The following is a 24,302-nucleotide window of genomic DNA, read 5'->3' on the forward strand; positions in this document are numbered from 1 at the left end:
CCCCAGTTCATTGAACACAGAGCTCCCAGAAGACCTCCAGCTCCATCACCAACCGGTCAGCTGTGGTGTCCCCCTGCCTTTGCTGAGGCCACTTGCCCTTGGTCTGCCTGGCCCTCCTTGGCCCTGTGAGCCCAGCTCCACTGCCTCCTTATTGCTGGCCCCACCAGGACCCCAGGCAGAGGTGGTGCCACCAGTCCTGTGGCCTCTGATGGCCATGGGACAGCCCTTTCCACTGTCTGAACCCCTGGGCTTCTCTCCAGCCACCCCCACGGGGAGGCAGGGAGCATAGCTGCTTGTCTCTCCTCTCCAGAGCTCAGCACAGGCTATGCGGAATGAGGGGCGATTGTCTGCCAATGACACAAGGGAAATAGGATGGATTTCCTGAAACTCACTGGTTTGGAGGAAACACGATGCGGGGGAGGCTGTGGCCAGGCTGAACCAGGCCTCTGAAAAGAAAGGATAGATTCTTGAAAGACCCTTCAGACACCTCTGGAGAGGCCTTTGCTGTGTTCTGACATCTTACCCCTCCAGCTCTCTAGAGGGAGTGTCCACGTCTGCCCCTTGCCCAAGCCAACCCCCACCCCCCGGCTAGCTCCCAGGAAGCCATTCCTCTGCAGTCCCCACCTCAGAACCAGCCAGCTACAGTTCTGAGCAGTTTCCTCATCTGTAAAACAAAAAGGATATAAGGACTCGTGCTCCAGCCCCACCCAGCTTCTCCATACTATGCACCGAGCAGCATTCCCCACCATGCTAGCCCCACCTCTCGCCAGGCCAGCGCTCCCCCGTCTACCAGATGGTAGTCTTCCCCAGGCCACTGATTTTCAAAACCTGGGCAATTCGCTTGGTACCGGCCCAATCACAATAGCCTCCCTGTGTCATGTGTACAGCACCATGGTACTGCACATCTATTCTCCTCTGACAGTCCTAGGAGGTGGATTTCATCATGCCCCTTTAACCGAGGACACTGGACCTCTGGGAAGGCAAGCAAAGTCCTCAGGGAAATGTGCCCAAGCTCATCGTGGAGAAGCCTGGGCTCCAAACCAGGAGAGCCTGACCATCAGAGGCCATGGCTTCCCCCACTGTGCTGGGTGGCTTCTCAGCGGATGTGCTAGGAGGGAAGAGATGAGTGGCATGATTGGTGGGTGATGGACTGAGAAAATGAATGAACAAGCGAGTGGATGACCGGATGACAGAAGGAATGAGGACTCGGGTGCCTAAGTGACCTCATGGAGTGAATGAATGAATCCATGGCTGAATCTAGGACCACATGAATGCCCCAAGCCCGCTAGAGCTCGGGCGTCACCAGGCATCACGTGGCAGGGTGTCTGGTGCCCTGGCTAGACCCATGCCTCTGACAATGGGATCTGTGCATGATTTAATGGACATCTCCAGGGTTGGAGGGAAGTGGGGAGCCGCATGACAAAGATGAATTTCACCAAATCTAGCATATTTCTCACTGCCAATTAATTAAGTGGGCCTCAGCAAGGAGCCCAGGCCAGTACATCAGCAGAAGGCTGGGACTTTGACATTATCTAACTAGTGCATGAGTTGGGCCTTTGAGTGGGTGGCTAGCAAGAGTCCCTGGGCACCACACTCCCCATCCTGTCTTCACCTCACCTGTCACGCTGTGGTCTCTACTCTCCAGCCTGTCTCTGGGCCTCTTCACCCTCCACTCTAAACACTAACAACGGCCAACCCCATTGGAGCCTCAGAGGCCAGCACTCAGCAGCCCAGATCGCATAGTGGGGCAAGTGTGAGCAGGACCTAGGGGAGGGGGGCTGGCCAGGGTGGGAAAGACCCTTGCCTCTCCTGGGTATAGAACTTCTTTCAAGCTTGGAAGCAGCATGATATGAGGAAAAGAACACGGATGGCAGCCTCACAATATCAGATTTGAGTCCCGGGTCCATGGAATGGTTCACAGCCCAGGTTGGCTGTGGCCGAGCACACCGCTGCACCACGTATTCGCTGTGTGCTCTTGAGCAAGTTGCTTCACTTCTCTGAATCTCCCAACCTTCTATAAATAAGGAGGATAATCACAGCACCAGAAGAGTAACGATTACATGACACTGTGAAAGGAAGGGCTTAGCAAAGCGCTTGCCCGAAGCAAGTATCCGATGCGTGGTAGTTATCGTCCCGTCCGTCATTGTCACAATGTTCTTATTACCTGTTAGAGCAGGGGTCAATAAACATTTTCTGCCGAGGGCCAGATCGTAAATCTTTATGGCTTTGTGGGCTGTAAGGTCTCTTACAATTATTCAACTCTGCTACTGTAGCACAAAAGGAGACAGTCAATACCTAAATGGAGGAGCGTGCCAGTTCCACTACAACTTTATGAGTCAAAAACTTGAATTTGAACTTCTAATTTTCATAGAACACAAAATGTTATTTTTCTTCTGATTCTTTTTTTAACCATGTAAAAACGGGGGGGGGAAAAAATCTCAGCTTCCTGGTCCTACCGAACCAGGCAGCAGGCTGAGTGTGACCCACAGGCCATGACTCGCCACCCCCTGTACTGGAATAGAAGCTCCAAGAGGACAAGGGGGGTTGGTGGGTTTGTCCACTGCTAACCTCCCAGCATCTAAAACAGTGCCTGGCAAAGGGCGGTCAATAAACAGTCGCCGATGAATGAATTACATGCTGTGTGATTCTGGGCAACAAGCCATGTCGGCTCTCCGGCCCTTGGTCTCTTCCTCTGTGCAACGGGGTCGCTTGCACACTCACTCGGGCAAGCATCAAGTGTAATTTGAATGCACGGGGAGCCAGGAGGCCAACACAACTGCTGAGCCCTGCCGTTGCCGTTCTGGCCACCGGGCGGCTCTCTCCCAGGCTGGTCTCCCCCCAGCTCGGGGCCTGGCACAGGGGTGTTCAGGACTGCTCCTGTATGCAAAGTGATCTGCCCTGGAGGAGTGGGGGGGTGCCCAGTTAGGACTACCCTCTCCTGTGTTATGTGGGGGCTGGGGGGGGTGGCTAGCACATTGGCCAGGAGCAGCAAGGCAGCCCTGGGTGTAGCTGCAGGGACTTTTAGGCACTCAGGGCATCTGTAACACCAGGGAGGCAGGGAGGGAAACTGAGCATCAGACTCAGACAGACGGGGTCCAAGTTCTGACTCTAGAATGTACTTTGTGATTTGAGGCAAGTCACTGCAACTGCCTGAGACTCACTTTCCTCGTCTTTAAGACGGAGAGGTAAATAGTGCTCCCCTCGCCTCACAGGGTTCTAGTGAGTTAAAAAGGGATGTATGTTGGAGGCGAGGTCAGGAAAGGTGCACTCGTGCCTTCTGGCTTTGCAGCAGCAGCAGCAGGAAGGTGGAAGGAAAAAATCGCCTCCAGACTCCCCAGCTACACAGGTTTTCGGCTCTAAACAAAAAAGCTCTGCTGTTTTTCTTCCCCGGATTAAAAATTTCCTGCTGCTCTGCAAATTCTCGGAAGCCAAGAAATCCACTGCTTTTGGAGGACTGGGGAGTTCAGCCCCTTCTGTTTTGTTTTTTTTTTTTTTCCTGTTCTTCCCACTAACCAGCATGAAAGAAGATGCAAAACAAAACCAGTCTGGCTATGTTTCCACTGTCCCAGGAAGAAGAATTTATGGAAGGAGACCATTCAGCACACAGCAGGAGATGTCCCATGCATTTAGTTCCTGGCCTGCCTGCCCATCTATTTTGTCGCCGCCGCCTCCTCCTCCATTCTGCTCCCCGCGTAAGCACACACATAGGAAGGTTTCCAATCCTGCGGGAAGGGGACGCTCTGCCCAGATACTCTGGCACTGGCTCTTCCACCATCCTGCTTTGTGACCTCACACAAACCACTTCCCCATTTGGACTCACATCCTTCCCTTCCGTAAAATGAGCAGAATCCCCATCCATCCTCCATCCTCGGCTAAAAGGGCCTCTGAGCCCATGGTCCCTGTCCTGTTACCCGAGCAGATTTGGAAGAGGCAGGCAGAAAGTGCCATAACCATCTGACTAGGAGTCCAGACCAAAGTGAAGAAGCTGGTAGGGTGTGGGTTTTCTGGGAGCCAGGACCAGACTGTAGGACACGGGTACTGAAAGGGAGAAACATTTTTTGTGCCATTCCCCATATAGACCCGACTCAAGGCATCCACCCCCAATCCTGAGAGTACCACGACCATTACCAGGATATTCCTGGCCTTGTAACTCTCTTCCACGAAACTGTTCAATACCTTTCCTTGAAACTTGGTTGAGAAATCTCCAGATGTCAGCCCCAGTCTCCCCAGCCGTCCAGGCTACAGTCCCTGAGGGCCCATCTGCAGGCCTCAGAGCCACTCAGGTCTGGGCCTCGGACTAGCAAGCTCATCTCTACAAACTGGGGAGAGTGGGGGTGGTGGTGGCTGGAATTAGTCACATGGCCCCAGGTTGGCCTGGGGCTGAGGCACCTGGTCCGACCAGCTCTCTACCTTCCTTCTGGCCCTGCCCACCCCATGCCATGTTGACCCAACATACACTTGGACTTAGGCTTCAGCTTCCCTTACCCAATCCCTCTGTCCTGCTGGAGCCTCACTGCCTGCCCAGGCCAATGCACATCCTTCTCTTGCCACTCAGTTCCCCCAGGGAGGAGGATCCCCCTCCTTCCACTGGGGTCCTGCCATGAGTGAAGGACCAAAAGCCCTGACCTTTGACACTACTCCGCACTCTACTTGCGCGCCTCTTGCTGCATTCTGCCCCTTGGACTGTTGGCCACTCCACCCAGAAAGTGCTGGGTGCCCCTTTGAGCCCTGCCCTACCTGGCCAGACTCCTCCTCAGTCCCTGTCCTCTTCGTCAACTCCCAGAGTCAAGATCCCAGCAGCCCTAGTGGAGAGATGCCTGGGAAAAAGTGGTTCTCAGGGAAGAGGCCCACGTGCCCAGCAGGTCTATGCCACCCCCCCCCCAACTCAGGGACCTCGCACCCTGCCCAGCCAGCTCTCTCACCTTCTCCAGCTGGTGGACACCCTCTTCCACGCAGCAGATGGAGGCCAGTGTACGTAGCGCCTGGGGGTACAAGCACCGGAAACTGTCCTGCCGGCAGACCTTGAAGAGTGCCACGACCCCACCCTCCTGCCAAGAAAAAGAAGATGTCACATGACCTCCCCGTGTCAACATTCCTGGGGCTGATGGGAGAATAACTGGCATCCCTCACTCAGCTGGTATGCTTGCAGATCTGGAGGGGAGCAGAACACACCACCCCAAAATATGTCACTTTGGCGTAAGGATTGTTTTGAGCTGAAGGTAACTGAAGAAGCAGATACCAGAGATCTCTGCCCTCCCCTGTTGGCCTAAAAGGAGGACATACATTTACAGAGATAGCCCCTTCCCCTCTCTACCAGGAAGGAGAAAAGTTAATCACCAGAGGCAAATTCAGACCCTTCCAGCATGGAGGTGGCACCAGGGGAATCCTCTCGACAAAGCTGACTAACCATCCTTCATCTACTATTAGTTTTCCATAGATTTGCCTTCCCACGGTCTGCCACCCCTGGAGATTCAAAGTTCTTTTCAGTTCTTTATTTCGTTACTTCTCTGAAAATGTATTGTTCTTTTGCTAAGAAGCTACATAAGTGCAAGTTCTAACCAACCCTGTGACTCACTCATCTCTGACTGCTCCCTGTGTCATCGTGATGCATATGCTAATAAACTTTTGTTTGCTTTTCTCTCTACTTAATCTGTCTTTTGTCAGCCCAATTTACCAGCCTCTGGTACCAGCCAGAGAACCAAAGATGGTAGAAAAAAAACAATGTTGCCTCCCCTAACGTTCCTATATACCCTACACACACACACACACACACACACACACACACTCACACTTACATGCTCAAATGCATGCTGCAATGAAATGCTACTTCCGCAAGGGATGTCACTCTTAATAATCCAAACTGGTGATGGGACTTTCCAAATGCTTCTGGGGCTGGGGTACCAGGGGCTAGGGCCAACACACTTGAGAGGGCCAGGCCCAACACCACTCAACACTGCTCCCACAGAGCTTGCAGCTTCCTCGAAGCAGCCTGCTGTGGAACAAGCCTGGAGTCATCAGAAATAGATTCTAAAAGCAAGCCTCAGGCAGATGGGGGGAACTGAAGTCTAGATGCCCAGTGCTGGCTCTCCTTCTGCCGGCAACCACCACTACTCCGCAGATGCTCCCAACCACCATGGCACACATACAGAAAAAGGAGTCTTATTTATATCAATAAGAGAGTTTATTCCCATTTTGTGAGGGAAAAAAAATGTAAGTCCAGATGGGTGAAATAATTCACTCAAATCTACACATCCTTGTTTTCCCTTCTTTACTCTAGTTTGTAAGAGAAAAAAAAAGAAAGAAAAAGAAAAGAAAACCCTTCAAGAATGATCCCCCCTAGCTGAGTGTGGACACATGTACTTCTTTTGTGACAGTTGGTCACAGAAACACCTTTAATTTGTGGAGACTTCACAAGCGGTCTGGTGGGACTTCTGGGAAGAAGCCCGGGGTGAGACACTCATCCCAACTGGTCATATTTATTCTATAAAAATCACTGGAGCCACGCTGGCTGGCTCTCAGAGCAAAGTGGGAGAGCCAACAGATCACAAAGCAGACCCACCGGGGTGCCCAGCAAACCAGTGGCAACGCCACCATGGATGTCCAGAGACGTAGAAGCTGGACAACCCATAGCTTTGCCCTGTTTCCTCCCTCTCCCCTTCCCCCAGGGCTTCCCCCAGGGCTGCAAGGGTGCCTGCTTCTCTATGTCTCTGTGTCTCTCATGACAGATGGATAAAATGTATTAAAAAAAATAAAATAAAATGTATATACATACATATATAAACACATATATAAACATACCTTCCTATATAAGTACTTCCATGTATCTAAATATTTATACGTGGAGGGAGCTCCATGTGGCACCAGGGGAATCCTCTCGACAAAGCTGACTAACCATCCTTCATCTATTAGTTTTCTAATAGTGACTGTAGAGAAGACGTGAAGACTGATGCCACTCACCTTTAACCTCACCACTCCTGACTCTACCTAAACCTGTTGCACCCTGTTCCCCAAACTGGAAAAAAAAAAAAAAGTTACAGGAGGAAGAAGAAGGTGAGTCCAGCAAAATACCATTCCCTGTCAGATTTTTGGGACCTCTCTTCAACACACAATATACTTCTCACCAGGCTTTGTTTCATGTTCTGGGGACATAGCTGTGACTGCCGGTGCAGATAATGAGCGAGCAACTGGAAGAGGCAGCAGCATGGCCCCCCTGAATCTTCCCCACCCGGCACCGCACAACAATCAGCACAGCAGCCCTCTTCTTTCTGAGAGTTGTGCTGCTTATCATGGCAGGAACCAAGATGATTTCATACTTCCTGACATTTTATGATCAGCTGAGAGCGATCCTTGACTTTCATCTTCCCACTTCCTTTTGGGGTTCATTTGTTGGCAAAAGGGCATCTTGTATACAGTCGGCAAAGTGCTTCAACCCGCCAAGAACTTTAACGGTGTGTCAGATGCCAGACGCTCTGGTAAGTACGCTGAGCAAGATTGTCCATATTGAACTCACGGTCTGACAGCCAATGAGTCATGGGATGGAAGAGCATTTTTAAAGCAGGAAGAAATCTGGGAAGGAAGCAATGGAATGAGGAGGTGCAGGGTTATGGGAGCACAGAGCAGGAACTCCTACCGTAATCTGAAAGGAGATCGTGGAAGGGTCAAAGAGAGGTGCTCTGATTTTCAATGTACGTCACTACTTTGATAAAGATATACTCCAGTGGGTGACAAGGCACCCCCTGACTCCTTGCTCCACAATCCTTTATCCCCATCTTCCTACTTTCTCAAGGTCTCAGAGACATCTGACGAGGGTTCCACTTAAAGGCCTTGCTCAGAGTCACTGAAGTAAAATCCAATTACTCCTTGAAATGAGAAGAAAAGAAATAGGAATCCTAAGGTCTCCCCAGTCAGCCCTGCTGGTTGTGAATGAGCTCCCTCCACGTATAAATATTTATATACATGGATGTACTTATAGAGGAAGGCATGTTTATATATGTATTTATATATGTATGTATATATTTTATTTTTTTTAATAGATTTTATCCATCTGTTCATGAGAGACACAGAGACATAGAGAAGCAGAGACACAGGCAGAGGGAGAAGCAGGCTCCATGCAGGGAGCCCGATGTGGGACCCCAGGATCATGCCCTGGGCCCAAGGCAGACGCTCAACCGCTGAGTCACCCAGGCGTCCCTGTATATACATTTTACATGTGTATGTTTATCTTTAGCCATATGCAGTACAAATATTATTTATATGTACGATGCTAGAGATGCTAGATAAATAGATACGTAGGTAGATACACAGATACGTGGATAAATACGACAGAAAGACAGGAAGGTAGGTAGGTATTCATATCTGGAGCAGACAGCAAGGAAATGGTACCAAAGAACACCAGACTGAGAGTCAGGCCCAACAAGGCAGCCTTCCTTTGGCTCCGGAGGCACTGACCCCAGCATGACTATATTTAAGCCTCTGTGCCCATTTGCATTGGATTCTCATTACATTGTTTCCCAAGCCTGGGAAAAATAGCTTTCTTTGCATTTTTAGCTACTAGGGAAGCTAAAGGGAGGAAATCCTAAACCCAGACTGAGGGGATTCTGGTTCAAATCCTGACTTTGCTGCTGGTCAACTTTGACTAAAAATGGGGTCACAGCAGTGACACAGCCAAGCTATTGGGGGAACAACTGAGTTAATGCATGTTTAAGGGCCTGGCACCCAGCTCTGGACAGCCAGGTGAGGGTCAGGCGGTGGAAAGCTTCCTGGTTAGAAGAGTGTCTCAAACCCTCATAAAAGGTATCCCAAGAGTTGGAATATGTGGACGGCAGAGGAGGAAGGAGGTCACAGAGAAAGGGAGATGGATTTGTTGTGTGGACTACCACCCTGAAGCCCCCTCAAGGACCCAAGAGCAGCACTCATCTTAGAGTAGAGCCGGGAATCGCCTGAGCTAGCAGAATTGCACTGTTGGCTAGAGCTTGTTTAATTTTATAGAAAGCTATGGGCTCAAAGCCAAAGTGCCTAATGGTATGTATTATTCAGAGAGACTTGGGATAAACTGTCATAAAGCTAAGGAGGCCACTTGTGGGGTGCAGGCCACTGGTGGGGGGAGTAATAGTGGAACAGGATAGGGGATAATTTTGACAAAGCACAGGGGAGTTTGCTCTATTCTGAACTCAGGAAAGGATGGGGCTTAACATTACCATCACAGGGAGGGCTGGTTTTGTTCCTTGGCTTTCAAAGGAACTCAAGAGCCTGAGAGGACAGACTTCAGACAGGCTTCCCAAATCATCCTCCGGAGGCATCTCAGATGGATGAGGGGCCCAAACACAGACCACGAGGAGGTGGGTCAGGCAGGCCACTGCGAGTAGCTGTGGCACATTTGTCACAATGTTGGGTCCACTTAATGAGCATCAACAGTGAGGATGCTGCATAGATGCTATATAGAGTGTACCAGGGACTCCCAGCTGCTGCATCACTTCAGGACTGAAGACCCAGACACAGTGATTCCACTGGAGGAACGAGTCTCACCATCTTCCAGGCTGGAAAGATGGGAGTCATCACTGAATCTTCTCTTCACTTCAGCCTTCTATCTACTCTCTCCCAAGAGCCAGAGACATAAGAAGATTGAGATTAAGGTTCTGGAGTCAATAGATCTGATTAAAATTTCAGCTCTGAGCTTAATGCACATGCCCTCAGACAAGTGATTTACCTTCCCTCTGAGCCTCTGTTCCCTCATCTTAAAAATGGGAACACATCATAAGATCATTGGGAAGATCAGATGAGACCATGAATGAACAGCTGAGCACAGGGCTTGGTGAAAAGAAGGGATGCAGCAAATAATGTAGGTTGTGGAAGGGGAGAGAAGGGCACAGGGAGGAAGAAGAGGAGAAGAAGAAAGAGGAGAAGGGTCTGCTAAGAGGCAGCTACAGTAATGAGCAAGAGCATAGCCTTTGCTGCCAAGCAGGCTGTTTCAAATTCCAGCTCACCCACTTACTAGCTGTGTGACATTTAAAGCTCCCTAGTGATTCTAATATGCATCAGGGTTGAGAATGTCTGAGTCACTCTTTGGCCCAAGAATCTGAAGGGCCGGGATGGAACCAGAAGTCACCACTGCGGGCTTTAGGATCATGAGCTCTGAATTAAAGAGACTTGGGTTCTAATTCTGACTCCATTCTTTATCAGCTGTGTGACCTTGAGTAAGTCCCTTAAACCATTTCCTCAGTTATAGATGAGAACAATGTAATACCTACTTCCTAGGATGGTTTTATAATTTAAAGAAAATCATGTCTGTAAGGCATTAAGCACGCTGGACAGCAACACTCAAATGTTAGCTATTGCTGTTATATACAATTTACTTCTCCCCTAAGCAGAGTTGACAAGCAGTTACCCTCCTCTTTCAGATTTCTTGAAGGGCTTAGATGAGTGAATCTGAGAGTGGCCATGCCTCGGAATTACCTGTAGGGATTGTCAAGATGTAGATTCTCAGGTCTTACCCCAGGACCTCAGTAAATTAAGGTGGGGCAAAAGTATCTGTGCTTTCCAAAACTCCGTGAGGGATTATGACACAAAGTCAGGACAGGGAACCACTGAGTTGGAGCATCTTCCTGTGACTGCCATCTTAAGTCTGCTGGAAGACACAACTTTGCTTCCAATTAGATCACTGCTTCTGTCTCCATGGCAATGTCATCTCTCAAGTTTAGAAAAACAAAACAATAGTAAAATCGAAACAAGATCCTAGAGAGAGCCTAGGGTTATCAATTGCCTGTAATTGCCCTAAGTATTTGGACCCCAAGTATAAGGGCAAATTAACCGTGAAGATAGCAAATTTAAAATTCCACGGTGGGGCGCCTGGGTGGCTCAGTGGGTTAAGTGTCAGATTCTTGATTTTGGCTCTGGTCACAGTCTCAGGGTCATGGGGTTGAGCCTTACATCATTGGGTTCCCCACTCAGTAGGTAGTATGCTCAGGACTCTCTCTCTCTCTCTCTCCTTCTATGCCTCCCCATTGTGTGTTCTCTCTCTAAAGTAAATAAATCTTTAAGGAAAATCTTCCATTGTAATTGATGAAAACCACTGTCCTCAATTTTGTCTTCTCCTCATGTAGTATTGCAGTGGTTGCAAGCATTTTGGGGGATCCATCAAGAACCTGAGTTGGGGAGATGTGTTTTGTGTGGATGTGGTGAGATATATAGAGACGAGGAAGGAGGCTTGATATTTCTAACGGACACCACATGAAAAGAATTATACTCTGGGGGCACCAGCTTTTCTCTCAAGTGGGAACTGAAATCAGAAGGCCTGGCTACTATTAAAGATGAAGACATCAAGGCCTAAAGAGGGGAGGTGACTCTTCCAAGATCACAGAGCAAACAAATGCTAGAGCCAGGACAGACTTCCTGAGCCAGCTTTCCCACCAAACTAGCTTTCTCCCACTCTCCCCAAGCATGTCACTTTGGCTGCAAACCATGAAGCTCACCTTGGCTATGATGCGGCACAAGGGAGCCCCCTCTTGGGTCAGGCTGAACAGGTTCCCTGTGGTGGATTCCGTGGTGTAGATATTGTCTGAGGCATTGATTTTTCTCACCAGCGCCTAAGAAAAGAAAGCAAAGTCTGATGGTCACTCACTCCATCTGTCCTCCACTAATCTTCTTAATGGAATACCAGTGGGTCCACGCTTCTAGAATCTATTATCTGCCCCATCCACAGTCCCACTATGGGGGTGATGAGGTCTTCTAGCTTTGGGAAAGACATGAGGTCTAAACTACGTTTCAGAAATATAGGATAATTTCAAACCCCAGGGACACGGACAACAAATGTGCCCTGTTCCAACTGATCAGAAAATCGGCTCTCAATACTGATGGTCTCAATAAATACTTCTTTGTTGTTTACTGGCTTCAGATGAGAACAGACACCATCAGTTAAATAAATCATCAAGTTGAAAACCAATGAGTTGCTACAGCTATGACCAAAGAATTGGTTCCTTCGCCAATGGCAAACTCTAGCTGGGTAATGGGTTCAGGGGTTGAGTCAAGAGAAGTAATCTACAGTAGCTTACTGCTTGGGGAACATTTGCACTGTGTGTATAGCCAGGCCAAAACAGCAACCCTGGGAACCCTGTCAGGGAGTGGGTAACTGGGGAATGTCGCACTGCTCAAACTGATGAAACAAAGGCTCATGGTGAGAAGGCTGGAAATGACCGAACATAGGACCCAGGGAGAACTAGGAAGAAAAGCAAATGGAAAATTCATCAACAAATGAGACATAAAGATTAGTTTAGCTTATTTCTGGGAAAAAGCTTTTTCACATATCTTGAAACTACTTCATAATCAGCCATTTGCTTTGAAGCATATGATTCATTGATTATAAATGATTCCTACCTGCTAATTAATTCTAGCTGCTTGAGTTTCTCCTGGGAGATGTGGAGATAGTGATTCAGAAGAACTGCCTTAGGGGGGCTTCATGCAAGAAAATAACACCTCCAGAGCTCGTGCTCTGGGCAGCTACTCATGCAGTTTCAGTTGCTATGTTATTTTAAAATATAAAAATGGATTTGTTTTTTTAATTAAACCTAGTGTTACAGAAAAAAAATATTAAAAGAAAATGAGGAGATCCGAGTTCTAGTGCCAGCTTGCCTTTTTTTTTTTTTTTTTTTAACACATTATGTTGATGAGGAATTGTGTCCGAAGTTGAAAGCAGGGACTCTGGAGCCAAACAGCCTGGGTGCAAATCCTGTCTCTGCCATTCTGTCCATGTGCCCCAGAGCAAGTAACTTAGCCCTTCTATACTTCAGTTTTCTTATGTGTAAAATGAGGGTGAAATAATAGTGTCTATTTCTTACAGTGGCTGTACCTATTTCTTAAGGTAGCCAATATATGTATATAAAGGATTTCTAAAGGTACCTGGTACATGGAAGCAAAATAAAATTGTTCGCAGTTATTATTCTGTGATCTTGGGCAATTGAGATACACACCGTAGGCCTCAGTTTCCCCATCTGTAAGATGATTCAAATGAAGTGGGTTTAAGGCTCAAGGCATATGGCTCTCCCCTTCTCTTTTTTATTCAAACTCATAGAATTCTTCACACACACAATATGCTAATCTTCTACATAAAGCAGTCTAAGATTAAGTGCGTATTTAATCAAACTACATTAAATGTAAAAATTATTCCCTAAGATTTGATAAATGCCTCTTGTAAGAGATTCAACAAAAGGTAAAATTAATAACCAAAATTTGTCATAGCAAATCTCTGTAATGAACATACTTCTTAAAATCTTCCCCCATCATACCATAAGCGGTTATATAAGTGAACTAATGCTCGCATGAAAATGCCGATTTCATATATTGAGGTCCTGCACCTAAATCATAATTACTCAGTGTTCCTGATTAGTGTTTGCACTTCAAGCAAATTAGCATGACGTTAAACAATTCAACCCAATGTCTTTTGCAATCACCTGCTAACATCAGACCATTTATGTCTGAGAATAATTTCTTGCTAATGCCTATACACACATACACCGTAATTATACCTCAGATTATCTCACTGAATCAGCTCTCTGACAATGAAAAGTTGTAATCATCCTTTTCACAAAGATAAATTTGGAAGAAATATGAGATCAAAGGCCCCACTGAAATCGTCAAGGGCCTAAGCATCACAGTGTGTAAGGGCCGGAAGGGCTCTCAGCTGTCTTGTCCAACCCTCACTTCACAGGAAAGAGAGGCAGAAATCTGACCAAGGTCATGCATGTGATACGTGGTGGAGTTAGCTGGACCTTAACTCCTGTGAATCTGACTTCCTGTTTTTCAAAGTCAGTGGATCCATCTCCTTCAAAGATGGCAGGACCTCACCTAGACTAGCAAAGATGGAAGTCTCAGGACAAGGAGAATATCCAGCCTCATTAGCAGCTCTCCCTCCTGGCCCCTTAGCATCTACAGCCCCCTGCCCCATGGTAGCCAGAGCTCCTGATGCAGGGGGCAGAGTTGACTGGGAGCCCCCAGCTGCTGCACCCCCCCCCGGCTCTACCCCTGTCTTGATTGAGGCCATACCTCCCTGAGCCACTCCCAGATGTGACCAAGTACAGCAGGCAGGGGTCCTAGTGCAGCCTGTGGCTGTTAGGGGGCACTCCTCCAACAGGTGACTTTGGCCTGAAAATTTCAAGTCTCTTCCATCCAAGTCTTCCCTTTTATTTCTGTTTTCAGACCTGAAACATGGTTTTCTGTGCCTGCCCCCACTTCCTCTCCTTTATCCTTGACAGGCATTTATCACATCCTCTCTTGGTGTCAGCTTCAAACTACCACAGTCTCTAAAATCAAGATTTGTCAGGCAATCAAGGAGGAACTGAAGAAGTGTCAAAAATATGCCTCACCCTGTATCGTGAGAAGAGTGGCGGAAAAGAGACAAAATAAAGGAACAAAGATTGATGAAGCTGAATGACAGAAATATTGTTTTAAAGACAAAGTAGGCAGAGAAGAAACAAAGAAACTAGAATCTTGAAAACCAGGAGAAAGGGATAAAGAAGAGTTAGGGAGGTGCACATAATCTAGCTGTTTTAAATAAGGAATTCGAAGAGGAAAAAATATTTTTAATTGTTTCTCAGTCAGAAAGAGTGACTGCAGCCCAGTGAAATTGATCAGGAGAGGTAAAGGCTCCCACATCAGCCTGGAAAGTTCCTCAGAGGGAGCCAGGAAAATACTGTGAAGGCTCTGCCTAAAGCTTCAGACAGAGAACCACAGCTGGGCAGTTAGGGCAGCCCAGTCATGCAAAGGGCTTATATACATGTGGGCTGATGTGACGGGGTGTAGCAGATTAAACCCGGCCACAGATTCTTTGCTACTCCTCCCTTAGACAGGTGGGCTCTACTACCCCGTGCCACCACCACCTTTTAAATCTGGACTGGCCCCAATGACTTGCTTGACCAATAAAAGCCAGCAGTTGGTAGAAGTAATGTTCCGGGACCTCCAAGGCTAGCTCATGAAAGACCTTGAAGCTGCCACCTAGGCTTCTTAAAACATTCTTTTCAGAGTCCTGAGTTGCCATGTAAGAAGTTTGTAACTCTAAGACTGCCATGCTGGAGAAGCCACGTGTGTAGGATCCCAGAGCAGTACTCTCAGCACACAACCAGCTGTCCAGCTGTCCCCTCCAAGGCACTACACATGTGACGAAGCTTTCTAAGACTCTCCAGACCATCTGCCAGCTGACTACCACCACGTAAACTCTGTTGAGGCCACGTGGAACAAAAGAATCACTCTGCCAGGCTCTTCCCACATTCTTGATCCTTTGGATGATACGATATAATAAAAATGGTTGTTATGCACTGAGTTCTGGAAAACAGGAGAGGGCTCCAGAGAATAGCAGGAGATATCTAAAGGATTGCTAGATAAATTTCTAGGTGAAAGGCTTTGAATATGAGGATACAGTATTGCTTGTGTCCTCAGAGAATGTAGTGGAGAAACACATGAATCAGGTGCCCCTGAGGAAAGGCACAGAAAGATTGGACACCCTGGAGACAGACAAAATCCCAACTAAATCCAGGCTCGGATTAGCTATTGTTGTGATGGGAAAATATCTCCTGGATTGGAATGTCCCATTTAGGGAGGCAAATGTGGATAAGATGTCTTAGAATTGGAGGTTTGGGGCAAACACAGACCTTAATTGATTTCATTTCTCTCAATAAGGCAAATTCCAACATCCAGAAGATTTTTTTTTTTTTTTTGAAAAATGAAATAATGTGCCAGAAAGGAAGAAGTCAATGTGGTAAAACCACTGAAATCCAGCAATTAGTGCTCATTCTAGGAGTTAGTGCTCATTCTGGGAGTTAGATAAGGAAAGAGACCAACATGAGAAGCAGGGTAGAGTGACAGAAATTCAACAGAGTCTCCCTAAAAGGAGTCAGGGATTAAGAAAAGGAGAAAATCCTGGAGACATAGTTCATTAGTGGGGGGAAAAAAAAAAGAATGTAGCAGAAAGAAATGCTACTCAAGGTTAACATACTCAAAAGGTATGGAAAGACTGTGTTCTAAGAAGCATATAGCAGAAGGACTGGTCTTCACGAGGCCTATAAGGATCCAAACTTCACGAACATCACAAGGAAACCTTCCTTAGAAAGACAGGGATAAAAAAAAAAAAAAAAGGAAAAGAAAAAGAAAAAAAAAGAAAGACAAGAAAGACAGGGATCTTAGGCTTAAGCAGTTCCCTAGCAAGAGGCAAGGATAACAGCTTTCATGATATAGAACTAAAATGTCTATGTATTCTAAGGCAGTTTTTAATTTTCTTATTTAGACCTAAAGGAATTTTGAAAAATATATGACCCCTTGCACATTTTTGATTTGATGGTTAAAATTTTTCACCACCAGTTTCAAGAACAAAGTTGGAAAGGATGTAATTTCCAGCAGATTGTAGATACTCACATAAAATAAAAGGATTACATCACTCTTTTTAGATGTAGTCAGTGGAACTTAAATACCAAAACAACTTGATGCCCTCATCATCCTCTTAAAAATGTATGAATAATCCCTTTCTTTAACATTGTCAGCATTTTGCATCTTTTCATCCTTAAATTTATGTTCCCATCCAATCCCTCCTCAGAATTTTCTTTTAATGTAATACATTTAAGTTTCAAAGTGTTTTATGGATCACCCTTGTCATATTTATCACTGACATTTGAAATTTCATTTTTTTCCTGTGCCTATCAGGCTCTAAGTATTTAAAAATACTCTCTTCTTGGGGCATCTGGGTGGCTTAGTTGGTTAAGCGTCCAACTCTTGGTTTGGCTCAGGTCATGATCTCAGAGTCATGGGATAGATAACAGCTTCAAGCCCCATAGGGCTCGGCGCTTAGGGTGGAGTCTGCTTGAGATTCTCTCTCCTTCTCCCTCTGCCCCTCCCCTTGCTCGCATTCTTTCCTTCTAAATAAATAAATAAAATCTTTTAAAAAATACTCTCTTCTTGGTTGAGTTACTAATTATTATCAGTACAATTGGCCAAAGCAACATAGATTACAAATTTTGACAAATAATCATAAATTACAAAAATTTAAATTTTATTACAAATATATGTCCTGATGAGATAAATGAGGCTTTGTATTCTTTTTTAGGCTTTCTCATTAATTCATATATACATGATTGAATATTGACTTAGTGCTCTATTTTGAGACGTAAACCCTGAAAAATCTTGTTCCCATAAATACATAGAGAGGAATGGGAAGAGTTTATATAGCCAAGTTGCTCAACCCTTTGAGTACATTCTGAGTTATGCAATCACATAGTGATCCATCATCAAACACTATTTTTGATGATCTGTGAGCTGATAACTCCTCTAAATTGGTAAAAGCAAAGAATTGGAAATCACTTGACTTGCAAAAGCATTTGTCACCCAATCATTAGAGTTGTTCATTCACTATCTCAATTTCTGGGAAGAATTCCAAATGTACTTTACCAAGACTTATCAAATAATTATTAATTATACCCATTTCTCTTTCACTTGGAGCACCTTGGGTTATCCAAATTATGTAGAAAGGATTGGGAAAATCAAAATATTATTACTTTCATTGCCAATACAATTTTTAATAAAAATATTTGTGTGTGTTTCAAACAAGTTTTATCAAAACCTTGACACTACAGCTTTTGCTTATTTAAATTATGGAAATGCCCACCTTATATCCTAATTGGCAAAGACAGTTCTTTCAACCAAGCCAGTCAGCCAAGACAACTTTTTCTCAATATAGAACTAACTACATTTTTAATTATAAAATGTTTTGATATGTTTCAAGAAATGCTAAAAAAAAACCACTGACAAATAATTATAGAAATCATTCTCCAAGGGAAAATGCTAAAAACTGGTAGTACTAAAACAATGTAGAGATAAAATAAAATCTGGTTTATTTGTATATGTTATAAAGCCAAGATAAATCAATTTACTAAACTTTTAATAATGCAAAGTAATATGTAGCTAACATTGCAAATTACTTATAAATCTAGGAATATAGTAAAGAACATTGTATTTTTTCAGTAAATAGGTGGGTATATGTATTGAAATTTGGTGTTCATTATAAGGAATAATTAAAATTTGAGAATAAAAAATTAGAAATCAGGGCGCCTGGGTGGCTCAGTGGGTTAAGGATCCGATTCTTGATTTTGGTTCAAGTCATGATCTCAGGGTCATGAGATGGAGCCCCATGTTGGGCTCTAGCCTTAGTAAGGAGTCTGCTTCTCTCTCTCCCTCTCTCTTTCCCTCTCTGCCCACCCCCTTATGTGTGCATGCTCTCTCTCTCTAATAAATAAATAAATCTTAAAAAAACATTAGAAATCATTTGATTATTTTTAGTAGCTCTAATGATCAAACTTCCCTACATATTTAAAGAAGGAAAAAGGTATTTACTGGTTAAATCTAATGAGTCCAGCTGCCAGCAATTAATTTTATCTTTTGCTAACAAGAAGTAGAAATTAGCATAAATATTTCATAAAATATGTTGACAAAATAAGCTTTAACTGCTTTCTTAAATAATGTGCACCAAATCTGAAAAAAAATCATGTAAAATTTGTATCTGTGGATTTCATCCAATATATCTTGAAAAATTTAGTCATTCTCTAAAATACTCCAGCATTTAAAAGAATCAGGATCATTAACCTTTAGAATCTCTGGCTCTTCAAAGATGTTTTCTAGCCAATGGATGACATATCCTAGGGTTGAGTGTGAGATATAGTTGCAAGGAATTGCTTGCATTTAAATATGTGCCCCCAAAAGCCACTTTGAGTGCTTGATGTATCCTATCAGTTCTCTCTTTGCTTTGTCTAAGGAGAATGTCCCTCAAGAGCCATGCATAGTCTGGGAGTAAATAGAGATGGAAGGGACATAATAAATTGAAAACTTTCAAAACCACCCTACCAACACACACACACACACACACACACACACACACACACACAACCATATATCTCCACAATGGGCAAAACACACAATTTCTAATACCTTTCTCAATGGAAATATGTAAGAAAAGCACAGAAATAATTCATGGAGGCCTATGGGTTATAGTTCAGGAATGAAGGCTTCTTTGATCTCCCCAATCCTACTGCCACTCCAAGGCTTTACACAGCAGGGCAATGCACTATAAGATTTGGGATGGATGGGAGCACATCCCTCTTTTGGAAAGTAATAGAAGGGATGTTTGAAACTGTGTATTATTGGGAGGATCATTTCTAGGAATGAAACAAAAATTGGAGATCTGGACATTGATTTCCTTAAAAGTATATATGCTTGCATTTCTCCTAGAAAATCTTTGGGAACCTGGAGAATGTGATGCCTTTGAAGTGGTTTGACGAATTCTAGCCTAAGTTACTTCAAGCAGCCCAAATCAATGCAGCCTGGGATGGCAGAAAAACAGTGTTTGGAGGGGAGCTAGAAATTAAGAAATGTTAAAAATGCTGGGTGGGAAAGTATGCAAACCAAGCAAGTCATTGGGAAGAGATTACAAATATCTGACTTTGCGTGAAGAAGTAAACATATCAAATGCCCTTCTATAAAAAAAGGAGACATTTTTCTCCCATATATAGTAAACACTGTGCCACAGTTAATCTATGGTAGATGCTTCCCCCCAGTGAATGAATGTTCAGAAAGCCTTGTGGACCATGGACAACTGAAATAAACTGATGTAATGCCACAGGTGCCACCAAGATGGTGTCTGTTCCCTACCCTCTTTCACTCAACTGCAAAGAAGTATCTGTTAAGACCGTCAGCAACCCTAAGACGGAGTCCTAGCATGAAATGTTGCCTGGAACTCGTCCTTTAGGGACTGAGGATTGGCCTTGTTTTAACTTTCTGTGAGTGCAGGAGTAGTGCTGTGATACTGCTGTGTATCCACGGTACTCTTTCAAGCATAGCTGAGAAAGACCAGTACAAATTGGGAAGCCTGAAAAAAAAAAAAACAACAACAACAACAAATTGGGAAGCCTGGGGGATGCCTGGGTGGCTCAGCGGTTAAGCGCCTGCCTTCAGCTCAGGGTGTGATCCTGGAGTCTTGGGATCGAGTCCCACATTGGGCTCCCTGCATGGAGCCTGCTTCTCCCTCTGCTCGTGTCTCTGCCTCTCTCTCTCTCTCTCTCTCTCTCTCTCTTTCTCAATCTCTCTCTTTGTGTCTCTCATGAATAAATAAATAAAAATCTTAAAAAAAAAACAAAAAAAACTGGTAAGCCTGCAGGGAGCCCCTCCCCTTGCTGGAGAGACAGACCAGACTATAGCTTCCCAAGGAAACATGACCACACACACTGGGATGAGACCTTTCTGGCTAAGGTGAGCACAGAAAGAAAATGGAAGAGAATTAGATTAACCTAAGTATTTGGGACTTTGAATTATTCCTACAGGTAAAGGGATGCAGAGTTTTATTTTTAAGTTTTTTTCTTTAACTATTTTCTCTCAGAGAACTTTATGATAAGACAGACAATTTCTAAATTTTAGAGAACTTTATGTACAGATTATCTTTATGTTACGACTTAGCTGCATTGCAGCCTCTGATTACCTATACTGAACAACATAACTGAGCAAGATCTGAGAATGGGAAATAGGACAAAAAAGCAAATTTTGAGCTTTAGTTACAAAACTTCCTTAGAGCTAATTTAATGGATGTAATATCATGAGTCATTTTCAAGCCTTCAGGAACAGAGTCTAAATTTCCCACTGTGACTCCAGAAGGATCTACAAAGAAGTAGGGGTTGTTATTTGGAGGAATGGCTTCATGAAAGTGAGAAATAATCTCCCCGCTGGCAGCTGACCTCCTCCCCCAAGGGGCTCAGCCGCCCTCCTGCCTGACCACAGCCCAATGGATAAGGCCAATAAGACAAGTGGGAAAAATTAGAGAGGGAGACAAAGCATGAGAGACTCCTAACTCTGGGAAATGAACAAAGGGTTGCAGAGGAGAGGTGGGCAGGGGGATGGGGTAGCTGGGTGATGGGCACTGAGGAGGGCACTAGATGGGATGAGCACTGGGTGTTATACTATATGTTGGCAAATCGAACTTAAATAAAAACAAATGTAAAAAAAAAAAGGCAATAAAATAATAGGGCAAGAAGTGTCAACTACTAAGGGGCCGTATGTGGTTCCCCACTATTCCTCTCCCCTAGGTAGGGATTTCAGCAACACACCTCTGCTAGCTTTGCTCCCTACCTCCTTCTGTCCTCCTACTGAGACGGTAGGGATGAGTATGTTCAGCTTAGCACCTGTCTCTCTTCTCTTATGAAGTGTCGCTCTGCTCTGAGCTCTGTCACAAGCTAAGTGCTTGTCCCTCAGGGGATGCCTGAGGCTGACCAGCAGGGAGGGGAAATTTAGCTGTGAGATAAAGTTTTAACTAGCTCACTTAGCCACAGAGCCAAAGCTGCATTCCCTAATCAGTTTTATTAGAATAAAACTATTCTATTTTAAACTAAAATCAAAAATAATTGATGGAATGAAGGATAAATTAATATAACTTCTACCCACATGAAGCTGAGTCAAGGTACAGTTTAGAGTCAATTTATTTGATAGAGAGTCCCTTAGAAGTCATTTTTAAGTAAATCATTTTTTATAAGTTAAGTTTTCTCTTACCTCCCACATAGCTAATCCTCTATTCCCAGATAGATTAATCATCAGTGTTCATTAATTTCCTATTGGTGGCTCCTAACATTTAAACTTTAAAGTTTTCCATACCCACCAAGTAGTCAAATTATCTTAATAAACAATTCTTTAGGTGACTAGGGGGCTCTTTTAGCAAAGCACACTGTGAGCTTCTCTTAAGGTAGAGCAAGTCTTGAGTGAATAAAGCTGTTGACACTGTCAGAAGAGTGCCACCAGTTACTCTTGGCTTGTCTCATTTAATCCTAATGACAACCCACTGCAGAGGTGAAGGACATTAAGTAACTGGCCCAAGTCTGCAAATCCAGTAAGTAGCACCAGCAAGATGTGAACCTGGATACTCCAAACTCCACACAATCCTCTACCCCACAATACCCACATTCATAGATTTCCATGCTACCAAGACTGGAAGAAACCTTGCAAGTCACTCATCCCCTGCTAATGCCCCCCAAGCCTGACGTGCTTGGCTCAGGGACAGAGAGTCCCTTCGGAAAGGCAGCCCCTTCCACTGCAGGGCGGCAGCCCTGTTGTTTCACCAACTCCTTGCTACAGAGAATGTCCTCTAGATCTGGCCCTGCTGGCCTGAGGCCCTTCTCCCTGCAGAGCCCCCAAACACAGAACTTTGGGGGTAGCAGAGTGTCTGTCCATCCTTAGATGAAACACCCTCGGCTCCTCCACCTATGTCCCACATACCTTGATCTTCAGCCGTTCCCCCAACCTTGTAGGAGCCTCCTCTGAGCACAGCCATTGCCAGGGAGACATCCGGGGTCTGGAACTGGACGTAATACTCCAGAATAGAGCGAACCAGAGCAGAGTAGTGCTAGGTTGTCATTGCCCTCATTGTGAGCATTGTTCTATTACATAGTATTTTTGTGGATGGTGGGGAATGGGGGGCGGGGGGGGGGGTGGCGAGCACTGTTCCTCTGCTCAAGAGCCTCCTGAGAAAAAAAAATTTTTTTACTAAATTGCATTTCCTGAAATGCCAGCATGCCAGAGTAAGTGATCAGGTGCTTTAAGAATAATAATTTTAAAAAAAGATTCATTGTGACTATGCAAGTTTGGAATATACTGCTTAATATTCATTCATTAATAAGTCTTTATTGAGTGCCTACTGTATGAAAGGTACTATCTTAGTGGCCAGATATATATCCGTGAACAAAACGAACCCAAATCCCTATCTATGGAAGCTATAGGCCTGACAAATACTATGAATGTGTGGAGACCTTTTAAGAAGACTCTTGATGCAGAAGAGCACATGATGGAAGAAATCCCAATGCAAGGAAATAGGCTTAAGTTCCTTTATGTGGAGATACCCCCAAATATGATCCTTATATAATTACTAACATCCCAGGGATTGGTACCAGGGTCCTTGGGTCACCAGTTTAAGAAGCACATGCTTACAACACTGAACACAAATCACCTTGCCTTCAGCCAGTGTGTTTCCTATGTCACTGCCATCTGTATGGAAACATCCTAACATAAAAACCAAACAAAACAACAAACAACCTAAACATCAGACAAAAAGTATTATGAGTATGGCAATCCTGACCCGTAGGAGGGCATAGAGGGGGCCACCAAGATGCATAGAGGGGGCCACCAAGGTGCATGCTGGGAGGGAAGGGGGCTTATCTGAAGCTAAGGAATATGTTGGACAGACAAGGGGAGGGAGGCCAATGGGTGATCAAATTCTAAGAGAGGAGCAGCTGATCCAGCTCAGCTCCCAAACCAAGCATCAGTGACCCAGGTGGTCAGACCTGGGGAAGGGCAGGACTTAGCCAGGGAAACAGAAGGACCAGATCAGGAATCCCACTGCGAACAAGATCGGGATGAAGGAAAACCCAGAATGGACCCAGCACTGCCCAGGAAACCAGCAGCATGGTCTACAAGGTCCAGGCAGGCTCCTGGCAGCCCAGGGAGCTTTCTCCAGGATTCTGACACAGACCATTGAAAAGACACCTTTGCCTCCTGGTAGATTGACTACTTCCAAACCCAGCGGGCTTCTGTTTACAATCCAACATAACTCTTCGAGCTTAGCCCTTTTCATTGAACCTGCTACCTCCAGGCAAAAAGGCACAGAAGTAACATGAAAAGTATCAGTAGGTACCATAGCCCTGCTCAAAAATACCTCCAGGCTCCCTTCCTTCCCAGATCTTGCCTTCAATATCCTCACTCTTCGCCCCCTTGACTTTTTCACCCACTTTGGCCTCATGTTCCATAGGGTCCTTCTGGGATTTGAGAGCTCAGTTTGGGACACTGGCCCCAGCTTGAGCCACCACCCGCCCCTATATGTGCGGGTCAGCATTTGCACATCAATGCCAAGTACCAGCCCCAGCAGCCCAGGCTTTGGCCCTTCCTTCCACTCATCCCAGGCTCTTGGGACAGAGTGGCCTTTGCAGACTCTCCGGGGTTGCGGGGTGAGAATGCATCGGCCCAGCTGCACTGCCCAGCAGCAGGTGGGCCGGGTCAGAAGAGCCTGTACCCTGTGCAAAATGAGCCAGACACACAGGAAGGAGAAAAAGGAAGCTCCGGGCTGTGTAGAAAGGCTGAGTCTGGAGAGAAGCTGATAGGGAAAGGGACTTGCTATTTGTGGAAGGCTTTTATTTGGTGGTGGGAAAAGAATGGCAAATATGTAACACAATATTTCTGTAACTATAAATAACATGTAAATACCTTTCATAATGAAAACCTTATGGAATCCGCTTTTCTGGGAGGCTTTT

General features: G+C 45.2%; 1 protein-coding gene across 4 annotated transcripts in view; it reads right to left on the bottom strand.

Annotated features, from left to right (window-relative positions):
- INSC (INSC spindle orientation adaptor protein) overlaps positions 1-24,302 on the bottom strand; it is a 119,061-nt gene that overhangs the window by 38,080 nt on the left and 56,679 nt on the right. For all 4 annotated transcript variants that reach the window (XR_013361969.1, XR_013361968.1, XM_077866380.1 and 1 more), the window contains exons 6-7: positions 11,469-11,582; positions 4,923-5,048 (exon numbers count right to left, since the gene is read on the bottom strand). Coding sequence is in view for 2 of the 4 variants with exons in the window: in XM_077866380.1 (XP_077722506.1) it covers positions 4,923-5,048; positions 11,469-11,582 (240 nt within the window). In the remaining 2 variants the exon portion in view is untranslated. The remainder of the gene's footprint in view (positions 1-4,922; positions 5,049-11,468; positions 11,583-24,302) is intronic.

The sequence above is a fragment of the Canis aureus genome, chromosome 23 (genome assembly GCF_053574225.1).
Source record: "Canis aureus isolate CA01 chromosome 23, VMU_Caureus_v.1.0, whole genome shotgun sequence".
In the NCBI taxonomy this organism is placed as follows: domain Eukaryota; kingdom Metazoa; phylum Chordata; class Mammalia; order Carnivora; family Canidae; genus Canis; species Canis aureus.